This window comes from Uloborus diversus, chromosome 8, assembly GCF_026930045.1.
Source record: "Uloborus diversus isolate 005 chromosome 8, Udiv.v.3.1, whole genome shotgun sequence".
Lineage (NCBI taxonomy): Eukaryota > Metazoa > Arthropoda > Arachnida > Araneae > Uloboridae > Uloborus > Uloborus diversus.
The window spans coordinates 142647957-142669388 of record NC_072738.1 but is presented as its reverse complement, the minus strand read 5'-3'; the positions used below and the strand labels follow the sequence as shown (position 1 = coordinate 142669388).

At 32.5% G+C, this 21432-nt stretch overlaps 1 protein-coding gene across 1 annotated transcript; it reads right to left on the bottom strand.

The window, feature by feature from the left end:
* Window positions 1–5447: 5447 nt before the first annotated feature.
* LOC129227564 (GPN-loop GTPase 3-like) lies at window positions 5448–19486 on the bottom strand. Its single transcript, XM_054862145.1, has 8 exons — window positions 19244–19486; window positions 16176–16284; window positions 13659–13746; window positions 13455–13534; window positions 13059–13299; window positions 11151–11250; window positions 7143–7268; window positions 5448–5502 (listed from the first exon to the last, which is right to left on the bottom strand). Exons 1-8 carry the CDS (start codon window positions 19286–19288, stop codon window positions 5467–5469), a joined length of 825 nt encoding a protein of 274 aa, XP_054718120.1. The 5' UTR covers window positions 19289–19486; the 3' UTR covers window positions 5448–5466.
* Window positions 19487–21432: the final 1946 nt, after the last annotated feature.

Genomic DNA, 21432 nt, shown 5'->3' with positions numbered 1-21432 from the left:
GACCCCCTATGAGCAAGGGCGCACCCCCTCCTTAAATATCCCGAAGACCCCCCCCCCTGAAGAAAGTAAAAACTTCCTTTAAAACATCCCACCCCCCAAATTTCAATGCCACAGTCTTACCATGACCCCTCCCCCCAGGTGGGCATCCCTGGATAAGATATGAATAGCTGTAAAAATATGAACTGTATTTTAGTTGCAAAAAACTGCACCCCCCTTCCGGTTTCCTCAGATGTGCAATGATGTTGGAAACTAGGAAAATCACTTTTATCACACATGCACGTGTCAATCTTGGAAACACAAAGAAAAGTTTCAATATATATTTTTGATTTGCCACATGATTTTTTGCTGTGTGCATGATATGTTTTTATAGTGTCAGAAAATTCAAAACGCTTCATATCTACGATATTTAAAACACACCTTAAACAGTGAATGAAAAACTATAACTTTACAATGAAATGTTAACTAAAACATTTTACTAATAATATAGCTGAAAGTCTGGATGTTTGTTATGCGCCTAGCGCCTAGACCGATTTTCATGAAATTTGGCACAGAATCAGTTTGTAGCATAGGGGTAATCACCTCGAAGTGATTTTTCGAGAATTTGATTTTTTTTTATATCCAATTTTAAGAACATTTCACCGAGGAAATTATCATAACGTGGACGAATAAATTATCAAATTATCATAACATGTAACCGCAACATGGGCGAGCAAATGAACATAGCAAATTGGCGAGAAATTCATTATCCATTGTTTAAATATACAAGCGAACCAAATGACCTTTTAATTTTCTACTACGGGCAAAGCCCTGCGGCACTACTAGTATTCAAAATGCAGTCTAGTTATGATATTCTGCTAAGCAATTTCTTTTGGTTGTGAAGCAGATATCGTCATCGCTCGTTTACTTCAGGTTTTTCTCCTCTAAATGTTGCTATTTATATAACTGCACTCAGCATATGTACTATAATATGAGGCCCCTAGTTTCAAAACCGGATACTTGCAAAAAATTCAATTTTCTTTTTTTTTTTTTTTTTTTTTTGTTAATCTTGTAGAGAATCATAAGGCCTATTTGCCTGCTCAATATTAGGTTCAAAAACCGCTTCTTTCCCCCTTGAAATGGGGTGGGAAGGTCTGCCTCAGTTTCAAAACTGGACTTTTACGTCTCCTGTAAAATTTGGTTTTCTACAAGTATCTGGTTTTGAAACTAGGGGCCTCATATTCTGTATAAAAATGTAAGTAACATAATTACAACAATCACAATTTTTTAAATGAGGAAAAATATTAAAATTAACATTATTGCACACATTTAATTCAAAGCTATTAAGAGCCTGATTTTCAATGGCAAAAAATTTTTGAGCTTGCGATTTACAATTGCGGCTTCATTTTGGAAGTTTAGTCTGGATTGAAAAAGGGATTCGAAGAAGTAATCTCAAAACAAGTGCATGCAATTCCTTTGCAAATATGTACTTTAATAATGCTAAAACATTTTTAAATGCTTCTGCACAAAGGTATAACATATTTACATCTGCTCCTTTTTTCAAGATTCTAACAAACATAATCGAAATAAACTAAACAAACAATTTAAATAAGCTTAACAAACATAATCAAAATAACATAATCTAGATAAAACATATTAAAGAAATGAACGTTTTACTACTCATTGCATGATTTTTTTTCCTGTTATTTCATACCCAAGTATAAAAACTCGAGTCTTGACCTCTACCTTGAAGGTAAAAATTTAAATTTCTTTTATGAAAGTTAAAATTATTTTCATCAACTTAATCAATTTTATGTGTAAATGACTGTATGTTATATTCAACTAGACTCATTTTTTAAGTTGTTATGCATACTTGGGTATGAAATCATAAAAAGTAAAGATTGCTATTTTTCGTCACATGTACACAGTAAAAATTATAGTAAATGCTCATACATTATCAAATACTCAGTGTTTTAATTTCAAATTTCAGTACCAATGTTTTGTATGTAGTCATGTTTCCGGCAAGTTTGGTGAAATTTTGTAGAAAATTCTGAATGTTAAAAATCAAAAGATTGGCAGTTTTTCTCTTCATGAATACACATGCTGTTTTTACACTAATGCACAGAAAAATTGTACACAGCACAGCAAGTAAACTATTTTGTGAAATATACAGTTAATTTATCGCTTTTTACAGTGTAATCCAAAATGTCTTTCCTCCAAGTTGTTTTTCTCCCCATAGTGCGTATGGAATATTTTTACTGGAAAGTGAACTCACACATGCCTTTTGTATGGCTAAATTTACAAAAAAATTAGTTTCATATTTCTCAAGAATTTTAAAGTATTTTTAACAGTAAAAGTTTCTAGTGATTTTTGATGACATATTAATATATATAAACTTTTTAATGGAACTTTTCCTTTGTTTCATCTGCATAAAGGGATTGCCATTAATTTCTTTACACTTAATCATTAAAATATTATTCCATGCATCTGGAATTCAGATTTTTGCTTCTTAAAGACTTCAAAATCAGGAATTTGATAAAAGAAATTTCTGAATGAAATTTTGTGATACCTAAAATATTACATTAAACAGATTTTCAAAGTGCTCTGTGTTCTGGTTGAATAATTATACTGAAGTAGTAACTTGATTAGTAATTTTTGTGAACAACCTAAATTTTCTGTTTGGAAACTGGTTAATTGGTAGTGTATTTTATATCCGAGTGCCTCAGATATAAGGCGCACAATCCCCCTCCCCCAATAAGTTACTAGCTTGTTTATTCCCATTAGATGTACAGCCATTTCACTTACATGAGAGGGGGAAAAACACTTATTTGCCCATTATTGGCGACTTGTCAACTGAGGCTTTGTCTCATTTTAGCACTGAAATATTGCTTGAATTGCAAAACTTTACTTTCATTTTTTTTATTATTTCGATTTTCATAAAAGGACATGTTAAAGAATTTTTTTTTTTTTGTACCCACCGTGGCCATCAGTAAATGTGGTCTTATTGCTTTGGGCATTTAAATTTTCAAAGATGGTCTCATTAGGAATATTTAATGATTATAGGTGGTATAAGTAATGGTGAGTCCTTCATGCTATAACAATGCTATTTTAAATATTGTAAAAATATTTCCAAAACCTCTACGTGCTGATGTACAAAGTCTAGTAGAGTGCTCAAGAATACTTAGCTCAAACTATTTTGTAATGATTTTGATATGGGAATGTTAAAATTGCATTTTCTATGAATGTATAAACACACATTTGTATTCTGTTTACTTAACAAAAAGATCTGAAAATAGCAAGTAAACTTGTATATTATTTAACTACAGCAAAAACATGCTTTTATAACTTTTTGTATGCTCGATTTGTAGATTTTTAAAATAAAGTAGTCTAACTCTCTAGTTGTCTAGGTTCATTTTGTTATAACTTTGCTATTGAATTTCAGAACATTTGAGATGTGTATTTACTGATGATTTTTTTTTATTTTTATTATTATTATTTTTTAAGTTACTATTTGGTCACTGACTATTCAGTGTTAAGTCAACTCACTATTTGATAGATTAAATATAAAATTATTTGAAAGATAAATTAAGTCATTAAAATGTAAAAAAAAAACAAAATAATCAAGCAAGCCATGAAATTGCATTCAAAGTTTGTGAAAAATAATCACCAACTAAATTTAAAAACATTAAAAGCCTCATTAAATGTAAAATAGTTCTCTAAATAAGTATTTTATGTAATAAAAAAAAGGTCCATTAGAATGTAAAATGAGAAGCAAAAATGGCGGCAACGTAAGCAATATTTTTGTTTTTGCCAAGGTAAGAAGTCAACATAAATCGTCATGCACTAATGAGCCTATATTCCACTATAACATACACACTTACGTACATTTCAAAAAGTGAAAGAATTTAATGATGTAAAAAACTAGATATGAATATGAATATATATATATATATATATATATATATTTATTTAATTTTTTATTTATTGTGGAGCCAAAAACAATGCAAAGCTAAAATAAATAGAAACATCCAAGAAATTCAGTATTAAAGAAATGAGAAGACCCCAAGAAATTGTTAGGGTATGAAATACTTTTATGAAGAATTCCCTAATTTTGGATGTTGTGAGAAAGGTGTCATCCAGCCTTCTCCACACCCTGTCCCCATGAATCTTCCTTGTAGGATATTTGCTGCTAATTTTAGAATAATCATTAATGGGCGTAAGCAACCTCCAGATCCACAATATTGGCACGACCTGCTGACTGCTCCCAATGTTCTTCAGAAGAAGAGAACTTTCTGCTTTTAACCTGTTTGGGATGAACGACGCATTTGCATTTCTGCACATTTCATTGGTCTTGAACATTACTATTTCTCTCTCTGAAGTCGGAATGGGGTCCTTCAAGATTAGATTTCGTGAAAAAAAATATAAACGTGTGCTAGCAAGTGAGAAGGGAAATGTACACCCATTTTGAAATGGCTCTTTCTAGTTTCAATACCATTTATAATGGGAGATATTATAGCAAGGGGTTTTACGTTTATATTCATTTGAGTAGTCATGGTGAACAGGTTATCTTTTCGAGGAGGAACTATCTTAATTTATGACATCCTTCTATGGATCTTTCGGGGCGGGCGACATGAAACAACTATAAATTATTTTTATTGGAGTTCTTCATATGGTAGTTACTTTCTAAAAACATGTGCTGAAAAAGAAGGCAAAGAACTTAGACGGAGATATGTAGTTTATAAAAGGTACAATGAAACCAGTGCAAGTTGACCACTTGCAGTGCAAGACTTTAGTGGTCAACTTACAAAGGTTGATTTATATAATAAGGGCTAATTCTGTGCCTGAAAAAAGGGGTCAACTTCACAGGCTTTACTGTAACACTACCTATGAGTGTAAGATGCTCAATGCGCATCGATCCGTGCTTTGAAATTTTTCATGGGGCTTTTTGTTGTTGTTGGGGCTTTAAAATATTGTTACAATACTCTTCCAGTATTTCATAATATTAGGCACAAATAATTTTTCCTATTTAGTACAAAAAATGTTTAATTTTGGTACTTTCAGTTATAGTAAAAACCGATATATTTTGCATTTTTATTGTTAAATATCAATTATTTTCATCAATGTTTTTTTGTTATGATTGAAATTATGATACATTTTATCCATTATTATATAATGCGTACTTTCCAAAATTGCGTATTATGCTTCGCGGAAGAAATTGCCCCGCATGTACACAATCTGCATGTAACAGGAGGGAGCACTATCTGCTGCGGGCTGCCGTCCCCAATGGGTTAACAGTGTGTGCCCATATGGTCAACACACTTTTTCCATCGTATGGCAATTAATTTTCAAGTATTTGTATCTGGCCCATTCCCCGACTAAATTTAAAAAATAAAACTAAGAGACAGGGCTAAAAATTAGGTAAATAAATGATTTATTTAAAATATATATGAAAATTTAATTGAATGATGATAATTTCTTCAAACGTTTTCATCAGCCTTCTTCCATGTCATCTACTTCTTCAGGGTACTAGAAAAAGAAAATGAAGTCATGAAAATATTGGGCTTTGGGTAAAAGTAATTTCTTTCTGTGCAACTACAAAAAGGAAACAATTAGAAAATGTAAAGTTTGCTATTGAGGTAGCTGTCTTCATTCACTGGATTGCTCTAACTTTTTTCATTTTAACCCCACAAAAAAAGCTGAAGCAGAACAGTAAAAGTTCTCCCAGTTTTTCGTTCATATTCTAAATGAAAAACAGAATAAGTTTTTCATTATTCTCAATATAAATATCCTCTTTAAAGAAACTTTAGGCAGATGCAAGGTGTATCCAGCTCAAAATGCAAGGCTCCCATCGATATTGAAACAAGGTAGTTTCCGCTGCAGTCGCATTTTACACAAAATGCAAAAATACAGTATGTTACGAAAATAATGCATTATCACTTTTTGCCCCCCCCTCCCCCCATAAAAAAATCTGATAGAGAAATCATGGCAATATTTAACTTAATCTCCTCATTATAACTTTCGGCAAAGATGTTTAAATTACTATCAAGTTCAAAAATATTTAGCTTTGATGGGCGTTATGTCCCCCAATTAATGCATTATTGGGAGAGGAAACTTGTAACGTTTTTGAAATCAAACTTTTCTCAATGGCAATACGAATCAAAAATTTTATTTAAAATTAAAACTAAGAGAAACATTAACTGCTGTATATTCATTTATTTCTTTAAAGATATCATAGCTGAATATCAAATTTAGTTTTCACTGGAGATGAAACACAGTGAAGCACTTAGAAAGATATGGTATTAGAAATTTAAATTTTAGCCATACTTGTAAAACATTCCCCCCCCCCCCCTATTTTCGTTTTTTTGTCAAAGAACTTTGGAACCCAGCTTAAACCCTGAAACAATGTAATTATGCATTTGTGAATGAAGTTTCTAGGTTTTTTTTTATATAAGATGCACTGAGTGTCTATCCCCCCCCCCAGAAAATTCTGAAATGACCCTGGCCTGCTAGAGGCATTTATTTCTAAATTGAAAATTTTGTATGGAGAAGGATCATGTGTAATAACACTTTTGCAAAAGAAGGATTTCGAGGGGATTTTTGTGGGAAAAGGTCATTTATTTGGTGTTGTATAATCTTAAGTTAACTTCATAGTAGTAATGTGACAGTAACTCCACTAAACACCAATAACTTTCCCTTTTCAATGAACTCCCAAAGAAATGTACACTTTCAAAATCGGGCACAAAGTTATTAGACGAGAGTTAATCAATAAGTTTAGGAACTGTATTTTAACTATTAAGTAATCCTTTTTTTTTAATTTCTTATTTTTTAGTTTCATTTGAAAATTTTCCATTTTAAGATGGGGACAGTTCTCCCCTTCCAAAATTACCCTCTCTGGAAACCCCCAGGGGTAGACATGACACGTGATACGAAGAATAATCCTTCGTAATTAGTTTCTAAGCATCTTTTCTTTCAGTTTGTTTTAAATGTTAGGACTGGTTGACAATAAATAAAACTTAATCTGTATACTTCTTCGTTACTCATTCATTTTGGAGCTGACATTTTCTTTTGAACAAATGACATTGAAAAATTGACCTGGAGTTAGTTTAAAAATGCATTGGATTTGCAGAATGTGGACACTTTGAAGCGAGGAATGCAAAATCACTCACCCTAATTTTGACATCAGCATCTTCTCCATATTGTATGGCATTATCAATCGAAAGTAGCAGCTCCTCTATGCTCTTATGACTTTTGATGTTTAATGGCAGAAATTTAACCAAACTGAAGCTTTCAAGCTAAAAATAAAAAAACCACAACTAAACTATATTAAATGCACAATAAAATCCTAAAACTATGCACTAAGCATTTTTTTATTCATACAAATAAAAGTTTCCATATCTGAATAAAAACACAAATGACCATTATTTACTGCATTTGGAATATTGTCGATAATGTGAATAAAAACAGTATGAGCATTAATAGTATGCAAAAAAATTAGATGACCCCAATAAACGCCCTCAGATTGCTCCATTTTTGCTCTTTATAAAGAACAAAGTAGTTTTTAGTAATTTTTTTATAGCATAAAATCTAAAAAGTGAATAAAAAATATGGTAATAAAGCAGTTTTAAAAATTTGCCATTCCTATGGAGTTATATCGTTGCCTCAGAGCAACAGTAAGATATCTTAGTGTTATTTCTGGGATTAGATATCTTACTGTTGCTCTGAGGCGACGATATACACTAAAGTCAAAAGAAGCTAAAATATATGCATTTGCATATAATTCGAGCAATAAATATGACAATACCAAAATCTTTCATCATACTTATGAAATAAGGTATAATGCATAATATTCAAAGGTGACAAGAACTAATATTAAATTTTAAAATTTTATAAACTCTGATATCGATGGTGGCACTTCATATAAAAAGGAATCTTGTGGATCAAAGCACATAAAATTTAAATACATTTAATTTTTTCCAGATAACATGGGAAAACACAGGAAAAGAATGCTAGTATTTTGCTAACCCAAAAGCAGAATTGAGGAGGAAAATTAACTATCCTTTTATATAACTCTTGGTTTAATACTGAAATCAATCAGATATTTTATTTGTAAATAAATAAGAAATGGCAACAAATAAATTTTTTTAATCATTGAGCTTTCTCCTTGTCTGCCAACAATGAAATTACTGCTGACCACCTGAAAGTCCTAGCATTGTGTTAAAAACTTATTTTAAAAAGTTTTTATTCCAGTTTCTGGATAACTTAGAAATTCTGAAAAAATTCCATCATAAGTACAAAATCTTATTTCTTCCAAATGGCACAATATTTTTAATGTGCATGTAAGTTTTCACTACCAAAATTGCAAAAGAAGGCTAATTTGGTTTTTAACTAATATCTCAAGTGATTAAAGTTTCACAAATGCAAGACCTAACTAAAAACACTCTCAATCAAGCCACCTTTCAAACAAAAGAAAAAGGTTATGAAAATATGTTCATCCATTTAGAAGCTACGATATCACAGAAAGACACACTTTTCAAACTTATAATCCCTTTACTTCTTGCATCAGGGGTTAAAAACTAAAATCCATCAAGGTAAATTTCTGTTATAAGAAAGGGAATGTGAGGCAAAGTGAAATAATTCAGATGACTAAACTTTTTGAAAATAAACAAATTGGAAATTTGTTTTGAAAGTTACAGTTCATAAAGAAAGAATATTATATTTTGTAATATAAAACTTGCATTTAAACAGTATTTTTTATTTTTGGCATTGCATTTTGCCTTCAAAAAAAAATGTAGAATATTTTCACTTTTTTTTTCATGGGGCAAAGTGAAAAATAAAATATTTGTGCAATGATAATAAAAAATATTTTTGATCAAATGAATCAGTAAACAAAAGGTGAAATGAATAAATAGAAAGATACTGGAACATGTTAAACAAATAATTAATATTTAATAGATGAAAAGGTAAGTGATTTAGTAAACGATTGAGAGTGTAAACAAAACCAACTATTTCACTTTGCCCCACATGTACTTGCCTAATTGTAAAAGTTATTTTAAATACAAATTAGCTTAATATTAACTAAATTCAAACTGAACCAAATATTAGGAGGTCTCAATTGATAGTTAAAATGTTAGTTACAAGAACTTTATCATTTTATAGTAATCTTTTTTTTTTTTTTGACTTACAACAAAATATTACAATATGAATGTCATTTCTTAAAAATTGTCTGTATTATCAAATGCTTCAATCTTCAGCAATATATTTTTCTTGATTGAAATAGACTACATTTGGTGCTACATAGTTAAAATATTATCAGATAAGTGACGCTAAAAGCAGAGTACATATTTCACCATTTCACTTTGCCCCATATTCCCCTACTACTATACTTTCAACAGCGCTTGAAGACTTGCTCATTTTCAGAATTGGCGAAAAAAAAAAGATATTTTAGGTTGCTGCCATGTTTGCATGTTTTTAATTTTATAGTGTACTGAAACTTTTGTTTTTCAATAACTTGATATTTATTTGGGGGATTATTTTACTTTTGAATGTTGTTTTATTTAGTAGGTTTTCCTTTTTAATGGCTTAGTTTAATAAATTGGCGTTTTTCATTTTAATGGAACTTTTAGTCCTGTTTAATGGCTTGTTTAGTTTACAAGTCTATTAAAAAAAAAACAATGTATAGTATATAAATATTTTCAATTAAACTATTACTAAAGTTAGTGCCAATAAATAATCCATTCCCCCCCCCCCCTTTGATTTAAAATACAAAGTGAAAACACTCTTGAATAATTTTTTGAAGCATATTTTCAACTTTCAATGTGTGAAATACGCTTCTTGGGGAATTGGAAATATCTGACTACAAGCATTTATATTTGCTATTGGTTATTATTCTATACAGTTTTTTTTAATAGTAATAAAGCATGCTTTTAATGTGTTTTAAAGTATCTATTTTTAGAAAATTGTCTCATTTTTTAAGCACTTTTATTATACTTGGCCTGATTGTCACGGAGAAATCTGAGACCTGGTTTTGCTTACATCTCTGCAACTAGACCACTTAGAGACTTCGGGATTTCACTAAATGATTTGCTTAATCTTAAGATACAACTTAGCACTGAAAAATTAAAATTCTAAAATAAAATAATTATTTCAGTTAGAATGGAAAGCAGCAAATTTCATGTAATTTCCCTATCTAATGTTTAAATATAAAACCCATTGTTACAAATTTTGCTGCCTTGCAACAGTAATGTTAAAAGCAATCATAATGAAAATTTTGAATCAAGGCTCCTCTGAAGCAAGCATGAAATTAGCAAGCATAAATCCTAGAGAGGAACAAGGATTAAATTTTAGTGCCAACTGCTTAAAGTTTTAGACTCATATATAGGTTTTTTCCTTTTAGTACCGAGCATTTATATGAAAAAATAAGGTGAAGTTTTGTGAGGATAAAATTATTCTATTTCTGAAATACATTTACACTAAAAAGAATAAAATAACAATTTTCTAAAAAATACCAAGCACATTTCATAATGCACTCAAAAGGACAAAATAACTTTTCTGGGTCAGAAAGGACAATTTAAGAATTCCTGTAGTTTTTCAAAATTCCAAGAAATTGACACCACAAACGAAGAAAAGTGCGGTTCTAGTCATTTCAAACCAAACTTTCCCAATAAGAAAAATATGCATGTTTCAACACTCAAAGTTATGATTGAAAGCTACATAATGACAATAAATTCTCTTCATGACTTGAGCCGCACTTTTCTTCGTTTGTGGTGTCATTTTCTTGCAACTTTGAAAAACTACAGGAATTCTTAAATTGTCCTTTCTGATCCAGAAAAGTTATTTTGTCCTTTTGAGTGCATTATGTAAAGTGCTTGGTATTTTTAAAAAAAATATGTTATTTAAATATTTAGGACAGCAAAAATGTTAGTTAATCAAACAACTCACTGCCTCGTACAGTGCATGTCACACCCATCGATCAACTGCACCTGCAAATTTCATAATCAGGCTCTGGGCGGATCACTGTTGAGAAAAATATTATTTGTCCATGTGTTTTAAGGCTACAGGGAAGCCCTTTTGAAGCACAAAAACATTTTGAATTTCTGGATGCTAAGCAACATTCACAGGTCCTCTTTATGCAAATTGAGGCACAAAGTTAAATAAAAGCAAAACGACTAACTTACCAAATTGCAAATAGCTTTGTTTAGCTTTGAAAACTTTTTCCCCCATTTGCAAGCTTGTTCTTCTTCTTGTAAAAGTAACTGTAAATCAGGATCCAGAAATCTAATCGGGAGGGAAAAAAAAACTATTTACTAAGAGAAAAATTGGACATGCATAAATGATTAAAACTCTTGTACACAGATTTTTGTTTGTATATCATTAACTTACTGATTAAATTGTGTATCTCAAAGCCAAACTAACATAACTTTGCAATGGAGTTTAAAAACGTTTGTATAGTGCATTCTAGGGTGCCTCATTTTGCTTCTTTTTTTTTCCCTGGAGCAAAATGTGGTCACTTACCAAAAGTGGTCATTACAGACATAGAATCTTTTTTGAACCAAAAAATCTCTTGTGTAAAATTTTGAGGTATGGCCTCAAAATTTCAAGCAAAAAACCATAAAATGCTCTCCAATTTTTAATGCAGTAAAAAGGTCATATTTTCCGTTTGTAAGATGTCAATTGTTAAGAAATTTGATATTCAAACCTCAGTAGGTTTGTTAAGTAATCATGGGGAGAGCAAAAATGCCTCCTTTGGTGCTGGAAATGGGACGTAATTTCAGTACAATAAGCAGACTTTTTAAATTTTCGATCTAAAAATTTTCATTCATTTCATGTTTGGATTTTAGTGTAATTGGATCACATTTCATAGCAGCTTGATCCCCCCTATCTCCCAATATCTACACTGAAGCAGCATCCTAGAACCTTCCCCCCACAGCCTGGCTAGAAGAGACGAGGCGGACATTTGTCAACTAGAGTGTCTTGCTTTGCTACTTTTTTCCTGGAGCAAAATGTAATGCCCTAATAAGCCAATGGCCACTTTTGGCAGGTATTTATCATTGAGAAGGAATAGATGGAGAGAGTTCAACCCTACTATCCCAATACGGCAACAGTACCATGTGACCTGGGGAGCAATTTGGAGTTGACCGTAACCGTTGAAGAAGTTTTCATTAGCTGAAGCCATGCATGATAACAACCTTTAACTGTAGAAGGGAAAAATTACATTTATAGTAATAGTGCAGTATTCTAGAATTGTAAACTGTGAGGAAAAAGCCACACCAGGAGGTCCAGTAACTTTTCCCTAGCATGCACGAATGTTTTTCACTTCTAAATAAAGAAAAACTAACATTTATATGCATTCAACGAGTACATATTCTACAGTTACCTATCATTTTTAACTTTTTGTGCTTATTTTACCTATAAAAGTTATAAAACATTGTATATCTTGAGTGCAAGTAACATTTTAGTTCCATAAAACACTTTTTACTTAACTAGTAATTATTTTAACGGCTCTTAAGCATTTTGTGTACATTTGCTTTGTTGGCGAGTATCTTCTCGCCAAGTTCCTGTGAACAGCAGATGCACAAGAATAAAGATTTGCTATTTTTATGCTTCAATTTAAATACTAGTATGCCTGCGTATGAAATCATTTCAAAACATTGATTACAATACATATGAATCCATAAATTTTCATTCAATAACAGAACACTTTAAACTATTTGTACATGCCCGTCATTTTAGGGAATAAACATCAAAATACATAAAAAATGCAATTACATTATATTTTTAAATCTGGAAAGAAGTGGGGAGAGGGAATTTGAATGATAGGCCTGTATTTGTATCCGTTATTTATTTATTTATTTATTATTATGCGGTAAAGGAGTTGGAGCCAGAGTTGCTCTGATTTGTAGCCCCGACTTCATAATAAGCGCCGTCGCGTCGTCTTAAAAATATTTAATGCCAAAAGAGCGATTGCGTGCCAAAACGCGACAGCTTCCTGAGACATTTGCTATGGCTCCCTCCATTAGTATTTCTTCTCAATGGTATTTACTCTTCTATTAGTTTATAGCTTTGGTAGCTAACCTATCACGCACCTTTCTAGTTGTTTCCTTGTGTGTTTGCTGAGTAAATCAATTTTGGAGAGAACATTAAGATGCGGTATCTCTAATGTGACCATGGCCGACAGAGCGCTCATGACACCCGACACGAATTTCGAAGGCTCAATCAGGAATTGTGAGTCAATCAGGAAGACACCACAAATATTGAATTCCATCTGATGAAGATGTGAGACCAGCTTAGGCATCACATCTAGGTGAGTATACAATTCAATCTGACCTGCAACATAGAGGTAGAGTTATATAAAATAGTTGCTTGCACAATTTATTTTTCAGTAGAAAAAAAAAAAAAAAAAAAAAAAAAAAATATATATATATATATATATATATATATATATATATATATATATATATATATAGTCTGCAGTGTCATACCTGGGCAGTCAAATAAAATGTAATCATCATTCTCTTCTCCTAACTGCTCACTAAGCCAATCTAGATTTTCAATGAAATATCTGAAAAAAAAAAATGAATTAGCTTTTGCACACACACCTGCATTCTACACCGCTCTCTAATGGGGAGAAAAACCTGAAGCAATATATTGTTAGAAAAAACATAAAAAGAGCAATAAGATCTTACGTTAAACAGAAAACCAAGCCACCATTGGGACCATAATGCAAGTCTGTATCTTCCATAACATCATCCAAGTGAATCAACTCTCGTATATCTACAGGACAGGAGATAGATCAATTTAAAAAATAAAGAATTACCATTAACAATTTAACTTACAAGGTAATTCAGGAAATATTATAACATCAATTAGCACAAAACTGCAGAGAAAGGTGAATTGTCTGATGTCTTTTCCTCCATAAGCTCCTTCTTTTGTATTGAAAAAGGGGTTCCTTGTAACCCTGTAACATGTGTCTACAATTTTGCACTAATTAATGTTCTAATATTACCTTTTACTTTTATATACACTAAGGCAGGGGTTTTCAAACTTTTTCAACTTGCAATGCCCTTTGAAGATTGAGAACTTTCTCACAGCACCCTAGTCCATCTTTATTTTTAAGGTACCCCAGTCCATCTTTATTTTTAAGGTAAGTGTGCCAAATAAGGCCACTCTAAGGTTTATAACCAGGTATCTTGCTCATTAATGACTGAATTGGCTCCGGCTTTTGAATATTTATCAGATGATTCATAAAAAACTAAGAAAAAAAATCAAATCAAGTGACAATTTAAGTTTTAATTATGTTTTCAGCAGTATTAAGAAAGAAATTTAGCCTTACAAGTAACATATATAACAAAAACTCTGGGAAAAGATTACTTCATGCAGAGATGAGAAAAAAAATATTCTCAAACTAAAAACAAGTAACAAAACCTTTAATATTAATATAAAAGCATATACATTAGCACATGATAAATTCAAAAGCATAACCAAAAATTCTTATACTTACTTGCACGGAAAAAAGAAAATCAATCGTCACATTCGGAGCAACTAATAATTGTTATTTTCTGTTTTTTGACAACATTTCTGCAGCGGACACAGCACAAGATCATATCCTCTATCCGACTATATGGTGTCTTATTATAAGGGCACTGGAGTGTAAAGAAGGCAAACATGGCCTTACTGACCGAAAATGTACTTTTCTAGGTTATCAAATCACAGGAAAAAATGACTGAATACAACGATTTTTTTTTTTTTGAGTTTGTAAACTACATAAAATAGACTTCCAGAACAATAAATAACTTCTTTTACACTAGTAACTTCACTAACTTCTTTTATGCTACTACTTCAGTAATCCACGTAGAAACAAACTCACCGTAATTTCAGGTCAGGTAGTTATGCTATCACTCTAAAATGTTTTGCTACACTGCCTGATAATTAGAAACTGCTTGTTGATAACACTTTATCATCAGTTAACGTTTTTGATGATGATGAATTTACAAATTAGTAAATTTTTTCTCTGCTACATCAAACAATGAGGGGATGACCTCATTATTCTATTTGACCTTATTTTGCACACCAAACTTAAAATATAGTACATTGATACAATGGACACTTTGCGGCTCACTCACCTCTTCCTATGGCACCCAGTTTGAGAACCCCTCCCTTTCTTTATTTCACACAAGGTTATGTATGCTAATGAGGAAATAAATAATAAAAATACAAAAACTCAACACTTAATAATAGACTTTGGATTGCATTAAGCTGATCACAATCTATCTGTCAATTTTCAATATGCATTGTGTTTCTTTTCTAGACTTTTTTATTTTTAACGTGATAGGTCATTCTCTTTAGGGTGATAAAATTCTGGGTTTAAATCAGAAACTTATCCCCTGATTTTGTTGTAATTATACTGCAAAATGAGGCAAATTTTGGAGATGATCTTACTGGCATATTTTAAATATAAAACTATCAGAATAATGTCTTTTGCTTGGCATTTATTTTTCTCCTTAGTAATACATCCTGATTTTCAGCCTAAAAAAATGTGGTCATGTGAGGCACAAATTTTTTTTTAATTGAAAAAAAAAAAAACTAAAACAATGACATTTTATCGCAGGTGTGCAAGTGGATTCAAGTAAAATTTTCTGAAGACAGTGGGAAATTTTTGGAAGGTTGACCTCCTCCCCCTCCTGAAAAAACTCTTCAAATATGCATACAAAAGTCATTGAAAAAATCCTTTTTTTTTTGTTTTTATATACAATTTTTGAGTTTTGGAATGTTGCCCGACCAAAGTTTTCAGAAACGGCAACCCAAACTTTTCGGAGATTTTGGATCACAAACACCTCTGTATTAACGTTGCAAATACAGACTGTTGGTCATGGGGATTTTGTTGCAGAGGGGCCCAAAATGTATAGATCCAGTCTGTTGTGGTTTATTGAAAAATGTGAGTAGAATTGCAGCAAAGGTGAGTTTTAATCTTCAGTGTACGAATTCAGTGCTTCAACTCACATTCTAAAATGTACCTTAAAAAAAATCAGGTTATTAACGCTAAATAATATGCCACGAAAAGATTTAATGTGTATTTTCTTTTTTATTTTATTAAACTTATCAAAATAATTTCTAGAATATTGAGACAATAAAAGCAACAAATACTAGATTTTCATCTACAATAGTGTATATCAATTTAAAAAGTTTGACATTAAAATTCATACCAATTATAGGTTGATAATCGAAATATTCAGCTGCAGGATCAAGATTTACAACCTTCGCTACTCTTTGAGCATCTTCACAATATTTAACAATGGTAGAGCAATAAGTAGACTGTAAATAAAAATTCAAAGCAATGAAAAACAAGATTTGAAACAATTAAAAAATATACAGGTTGCAGCAAAAAAGCCTGAACGAGCAATTTTCCAAATAACGTTATGAAAAAAATTAAATAAGCAAAAAAAAAAAATTAGTGCGAGTAGATTTTTAGAAATCAATAAATTTAATTTGGTTTTAAACTGGCCACATTTTGCAATGATACAGAGGAGCAACTGGTTATTGAAATTTTCAGCCAAGGGCCGCAAGTCTTTCACCTTTAATCAATCCCATTCCTTCTAAAGCAATTGCTTTAGAGAGTCCAAACTTTTGCATCGTTTAGAGTAGACCTTAGACTCTAAAATAGGCCATACAGTGTAATCCATGGGAATGGGGTCTAGCGAGTAAAGCGTCCACTGTACAATGATATTGTGTCAGTAAAATATGTCTAGCACCAACCACTCTTGTCTTTTCGACCACATGAACTAGTGCAGAGTCTCATTAAAACGTCCAGTCTGCATGGCTGAAGTGCTCTTAGTCCCACAGAAATACAACAGCTTTGAAACTTTTCCCCTATACTCTTTGATTCATTTTACCACCCTTATCCACAAAAACTAGAGATTTTTTTACCACTTGTACTAATTCCATCAAAAGACTAAGCCTGACTTCGGATTTTGTTCAACATTTGATAAGGCCTGCAGACAATACCTTGTCGTTCTGGGAGGTGTCAGTTAGCTGAACAGTTAAGAGCTGCTCATAAGTGAAAGGTACTATCTCTTCCAGAATGGATTTGAGGCCCGTCTCAAACGTTTCCGGCATCTTCAGATTCATGCAAATTTATTTTCTTCAGTAAAAGGTTGAACATTTTGGAACTTGTAATGCTCGGATCTCTGATTTTGCTCTTAGCCACAATGATCGGTCACGTATTCTCATCCCACGAACAACTTCTCTCATGGAAATTGAGCATTTCACTGAACTCACTTTTGGGTTGCCTGGCGAGTGTCATTGCTTGAAATAGTAATAAAACTGGAAAACAATACAAAAACTAGGAGATATATTATAAATTATTTTCTAATTAAAGTGAAAGACAAAAATAAATAAAGACACTGCTTGCAAATTAGTTTATTTCTATTCAATTATGCAAACTTTGTCCGAGTTTTTTTTTTTTTTTTTTTGAGCAATCATGATTGCTTATTGCTCTCATTTGACTGTTTTGATGTGCTATCATTTTATTTTCCCACCAGCACCCTCTGCAGCATCACCGTCGACCGGATCCTCACGATGCTGCTCCTATAGCGAAAACCGTCTCCAGGTTGCATCCATATACTACGCATACACACGCATACATACACACACATATATACATACATACATCTACACACACATACACAAACACACACACAACTACCCATACACTCATGCCTGCACACAGACACAAACATATATGCCTACACACAAACACATATACCTTCCCCCACACACACGCCGACATACACACACTCGTGATTGCGAAAACCATAATTTGAATTCAAGATGTCAAAATTCAAATTATTATTATTTTTCTTTTTTTTGTATGTTGCAGGGTGCAACACAAAACGTCAGGTTTTTAAGAGTAATTTCCTACATTGCATATAGATAAATTGACTAGGGAAATTCAGTTGGTCCCAGATACAGTTTTTTCCTATCACTGCCTTAAGTTTTAAAATGATTGGAAATAAGTTCAGTCTTTCTACGCTATTATAATCAGGGTTGCCAGATTTAAGAACAATAAATATGGGACAGGCTTCTATGAGTGAAAGGGAGGGGAGGGGGGGTATTTTTGAGACACGTCTGTTCATGATAAATCTGAAAAATTCAATTGCAACAAAGAATTAAACCTCACAAAATGTCGCCTATCTATGTATAAAATTGTTTTCATTGTGATTGACGACGCATGAGCAGAGATAGGTTTATTTTATTTATTTATTTATTTATTTAGAAGCTAAACAGCTTCACATACATGGAGGACTGCGTGCCAAGTGCCTTGCCTCCGGACATACACGGGAAATATGTACAATACAACAGAAGGAAATAACACTCGGGGCACCGGCGGGAATCGAACCCACAACCTCCGGCTTAGAAGATGAAGCTTCTTCTACAGATCCGCGGATGCCCCAGATATATTTCCAACACTAGTCAATGAGCAAAGAAGAAACAACTATTCAACTTCTCATGGTCTGCCGCCAAAACAAAACATGCAAACCAAATTCCTATTCCTATTCAGAGTCACAACTGACTACAACTGTATTTATGTCGAGGACTGCATACTAAGTGCCTTGCCTCCATTATTTTATATACCGATAGATGGCAGCGGCAGCACCATCACCGGATCGAACAGTTAATGAGAATTTTGAACTAGTCCAGGAGCTAATAGTTACCTAGCACCCAAAGAGGTATCGTTTCACTTGGAGGACATTGAGACCATGAGCATATTTAACATCGCCCAGTCCCCTTTAATGACGACGGTGGGTCTTCGCCCATCAAGGTTCGAACCCAGGACCCTCTGGCCCCGAATCCAACACTATCGATTGGGCTACCACGGCCCCTTGCAAACCAAATCAAAACAAAAACAATTTTGGCATTGCTGCCACATTATTTTCTTATTGCTCATTATTTCACATCTTTTGTTTTACTTTATTTTTTTTTTCCTTAAAATGATGTCTCGTTCTGTAAAATATTGTAATCAGCTAGAATAAGGGACTTTAGCCGTCCCGTATGGAAGTTCCCCGGGACGCGGGACACTTTTTCAAAATACGGGACTGTCCCTTGAAATCCGGGACGTCTGGCAACCCTGATTGTAATTGACATGGTCTTAAATAAAGTGGCGTTCAAATACTAAAATTAGATTCGGATATTTTTTTAAAGAAGTTATGTTTAACGGAACCAGATCAGTAGAATTACTTTTAAAAAATACACAAAATTGTGATATTGATCAAACCTTTCCCGATCCAGCAGGTCCAATGACGAGTTGACAATACCTCATATTGAAATTATATTTTTTACTTTTAACAAAGAGACAAAAATAAAGGTGTTTCCTTTGTGCTACCCTTTAGTTAAGTTTGTCTCCGTTTAGTAAAACACTATAAATACGCATCAATAAACAGTTGTTTCAAAAACATTTAAGAAACCACGCTTATTGTTTACATCTTTCACGTCCGCGCACATTTTCTATGATCCGCCGTTAAGCAGCGACATTCTTCACGTCAGTAAATTCTTTTGTCGCCAATCATTTGGCCACAAGGGTCGCACTCGAATAAGCCAACCAGTTATTAACCAGGCTTTCCGGACATTAAGTATGTAATATTACGTCACCAATCGTCATGTGACAAAAAACATTATCTAGGCTTCAGATTTGAAGTGAAAATTACAGATTTGAGAATTTATTTAGGGCAAGGAAAATAAAAGTTTGAATATTGTGGGATGTTGGGGCAATCTCGCGGTTCTCATCCCAATCCTTAAAATGATGATAATTTTGCATTGGAAAATTTGGCATCATTAGGTGCAGCGCTGTTTACAAACATCAGTGCGATGCTCCCTGGTGCGATGCAAAGGATTTCCACAGTTGGGTTTCCTGGATATTCTTCATTATTTAACTTGATGTAATTTAACAGTTAGACATATTCTTTAGTTTACTTTTCTGCTATTCTGTGGATGAGAATTTTCTTCAGACTGCTGCTACTGCTTTGAATGACTCGAGTTTCAAACAGAGTAATATATAAATTTTTGTTCATTTTAAAAATCCTCAATGAGATAAAATATGAAAGGAAAAGATAATCACATGTCAACAGGATATATATATTGTTAAAATGTTGTTCTTTTAACAATTGTTGCCATTATTGGGCAAACATTGAAATAGTACAGTAGACCCTCGTTTTACGCAGGTTTATTTTACGCGGTTTAATGTTTGACACCTTTATTTTATTTTACGCGGATGAGTTTCGGTTTTACGCGGATGCGGTAATGCAAACAGATAAAATGTTCCCCTCCTTCAAAATCCAAACTCCTAAAGATTGCAGATTACACGTGATAAACTGCATTTTGACGTACTAATAATCGAGCTTGGGCCACTGGAGACATTTTATGCGATTGGTTCCAGAGCTGTTTCCAGAAGTAAAGTTATTAAATTCACACAGTTCAGAACTTACTGGGGGAAGAGCTTTTAAGAGTGACAAAGGAGTCCAAAATCAACGAGGATACCGACGTCGGTGACGCACAACCAAAAACGTTCACATTGAAAATTTTGAGCCATTCCTAGACAATAGAAATGATCTTTCTGATTTGTTAGTCAAGAAAGATTCTATCATTGAAATGACGCAAGTGATCATGGATGCGTTTAATGCTCTGCAAAGAATTACGGCCAGAAAAATTCTTAATGACTGCCAAAAGACTATCATACTCAGCTCTTCTTTATAAACAGAACACGAAATTAATTTATGTTTTTTTTTTATACATATTGTGCATAAAAATCGATATGAGTACACATTAAACTTATTATACAATTACTCATCACTGGAATAAAGTTTTTTTTTATCTACGGAACCTAACCCCTATTTTAACACTAGTATTAGGTCTCAATTTATGCGGTTTCGATTTATGCGGCATTTCCGTGGAACGTAAGCCCCGCGTAAAACGAGGGTCTACTGTATTATTAGTATTAACTTTTGAACACTTAAATAAAATCTCAAATTAATTTGTTAGTTTTTATGATTCCTCAAATTTCTGTAATGTTATTTTACATGTGTGGGGAAAGCAGTTGCCTTCACATGGTGCCCCCTAATTCAACTGAAGGACTAATAAGTTATATAGTAGCAAATGTAATCTATTGCAGTCAGTAAAAAAATACCACTGAAGATTAAATTCATGATAATAAGGGAGGGTAGGGCACCTTGGGACAACACAAATTTCAGATTTAGTTTTGTAAGCAGAAATTATTTTTTTTAGGACATCATAGATGAGAGCAGGATCTACTCTTCAGTGTACTTTGGAATTTTTCACATTTATAGATAAGCACTTAACTAATTTTCTCTGTTTTCAGAGTTACATTAATGGATGGTTTCATTATTGAAATTTTCAAGTAGTAAATGAAATAATTTAAGTCATTGCATGGTTGGAATTTAAACATGTCCT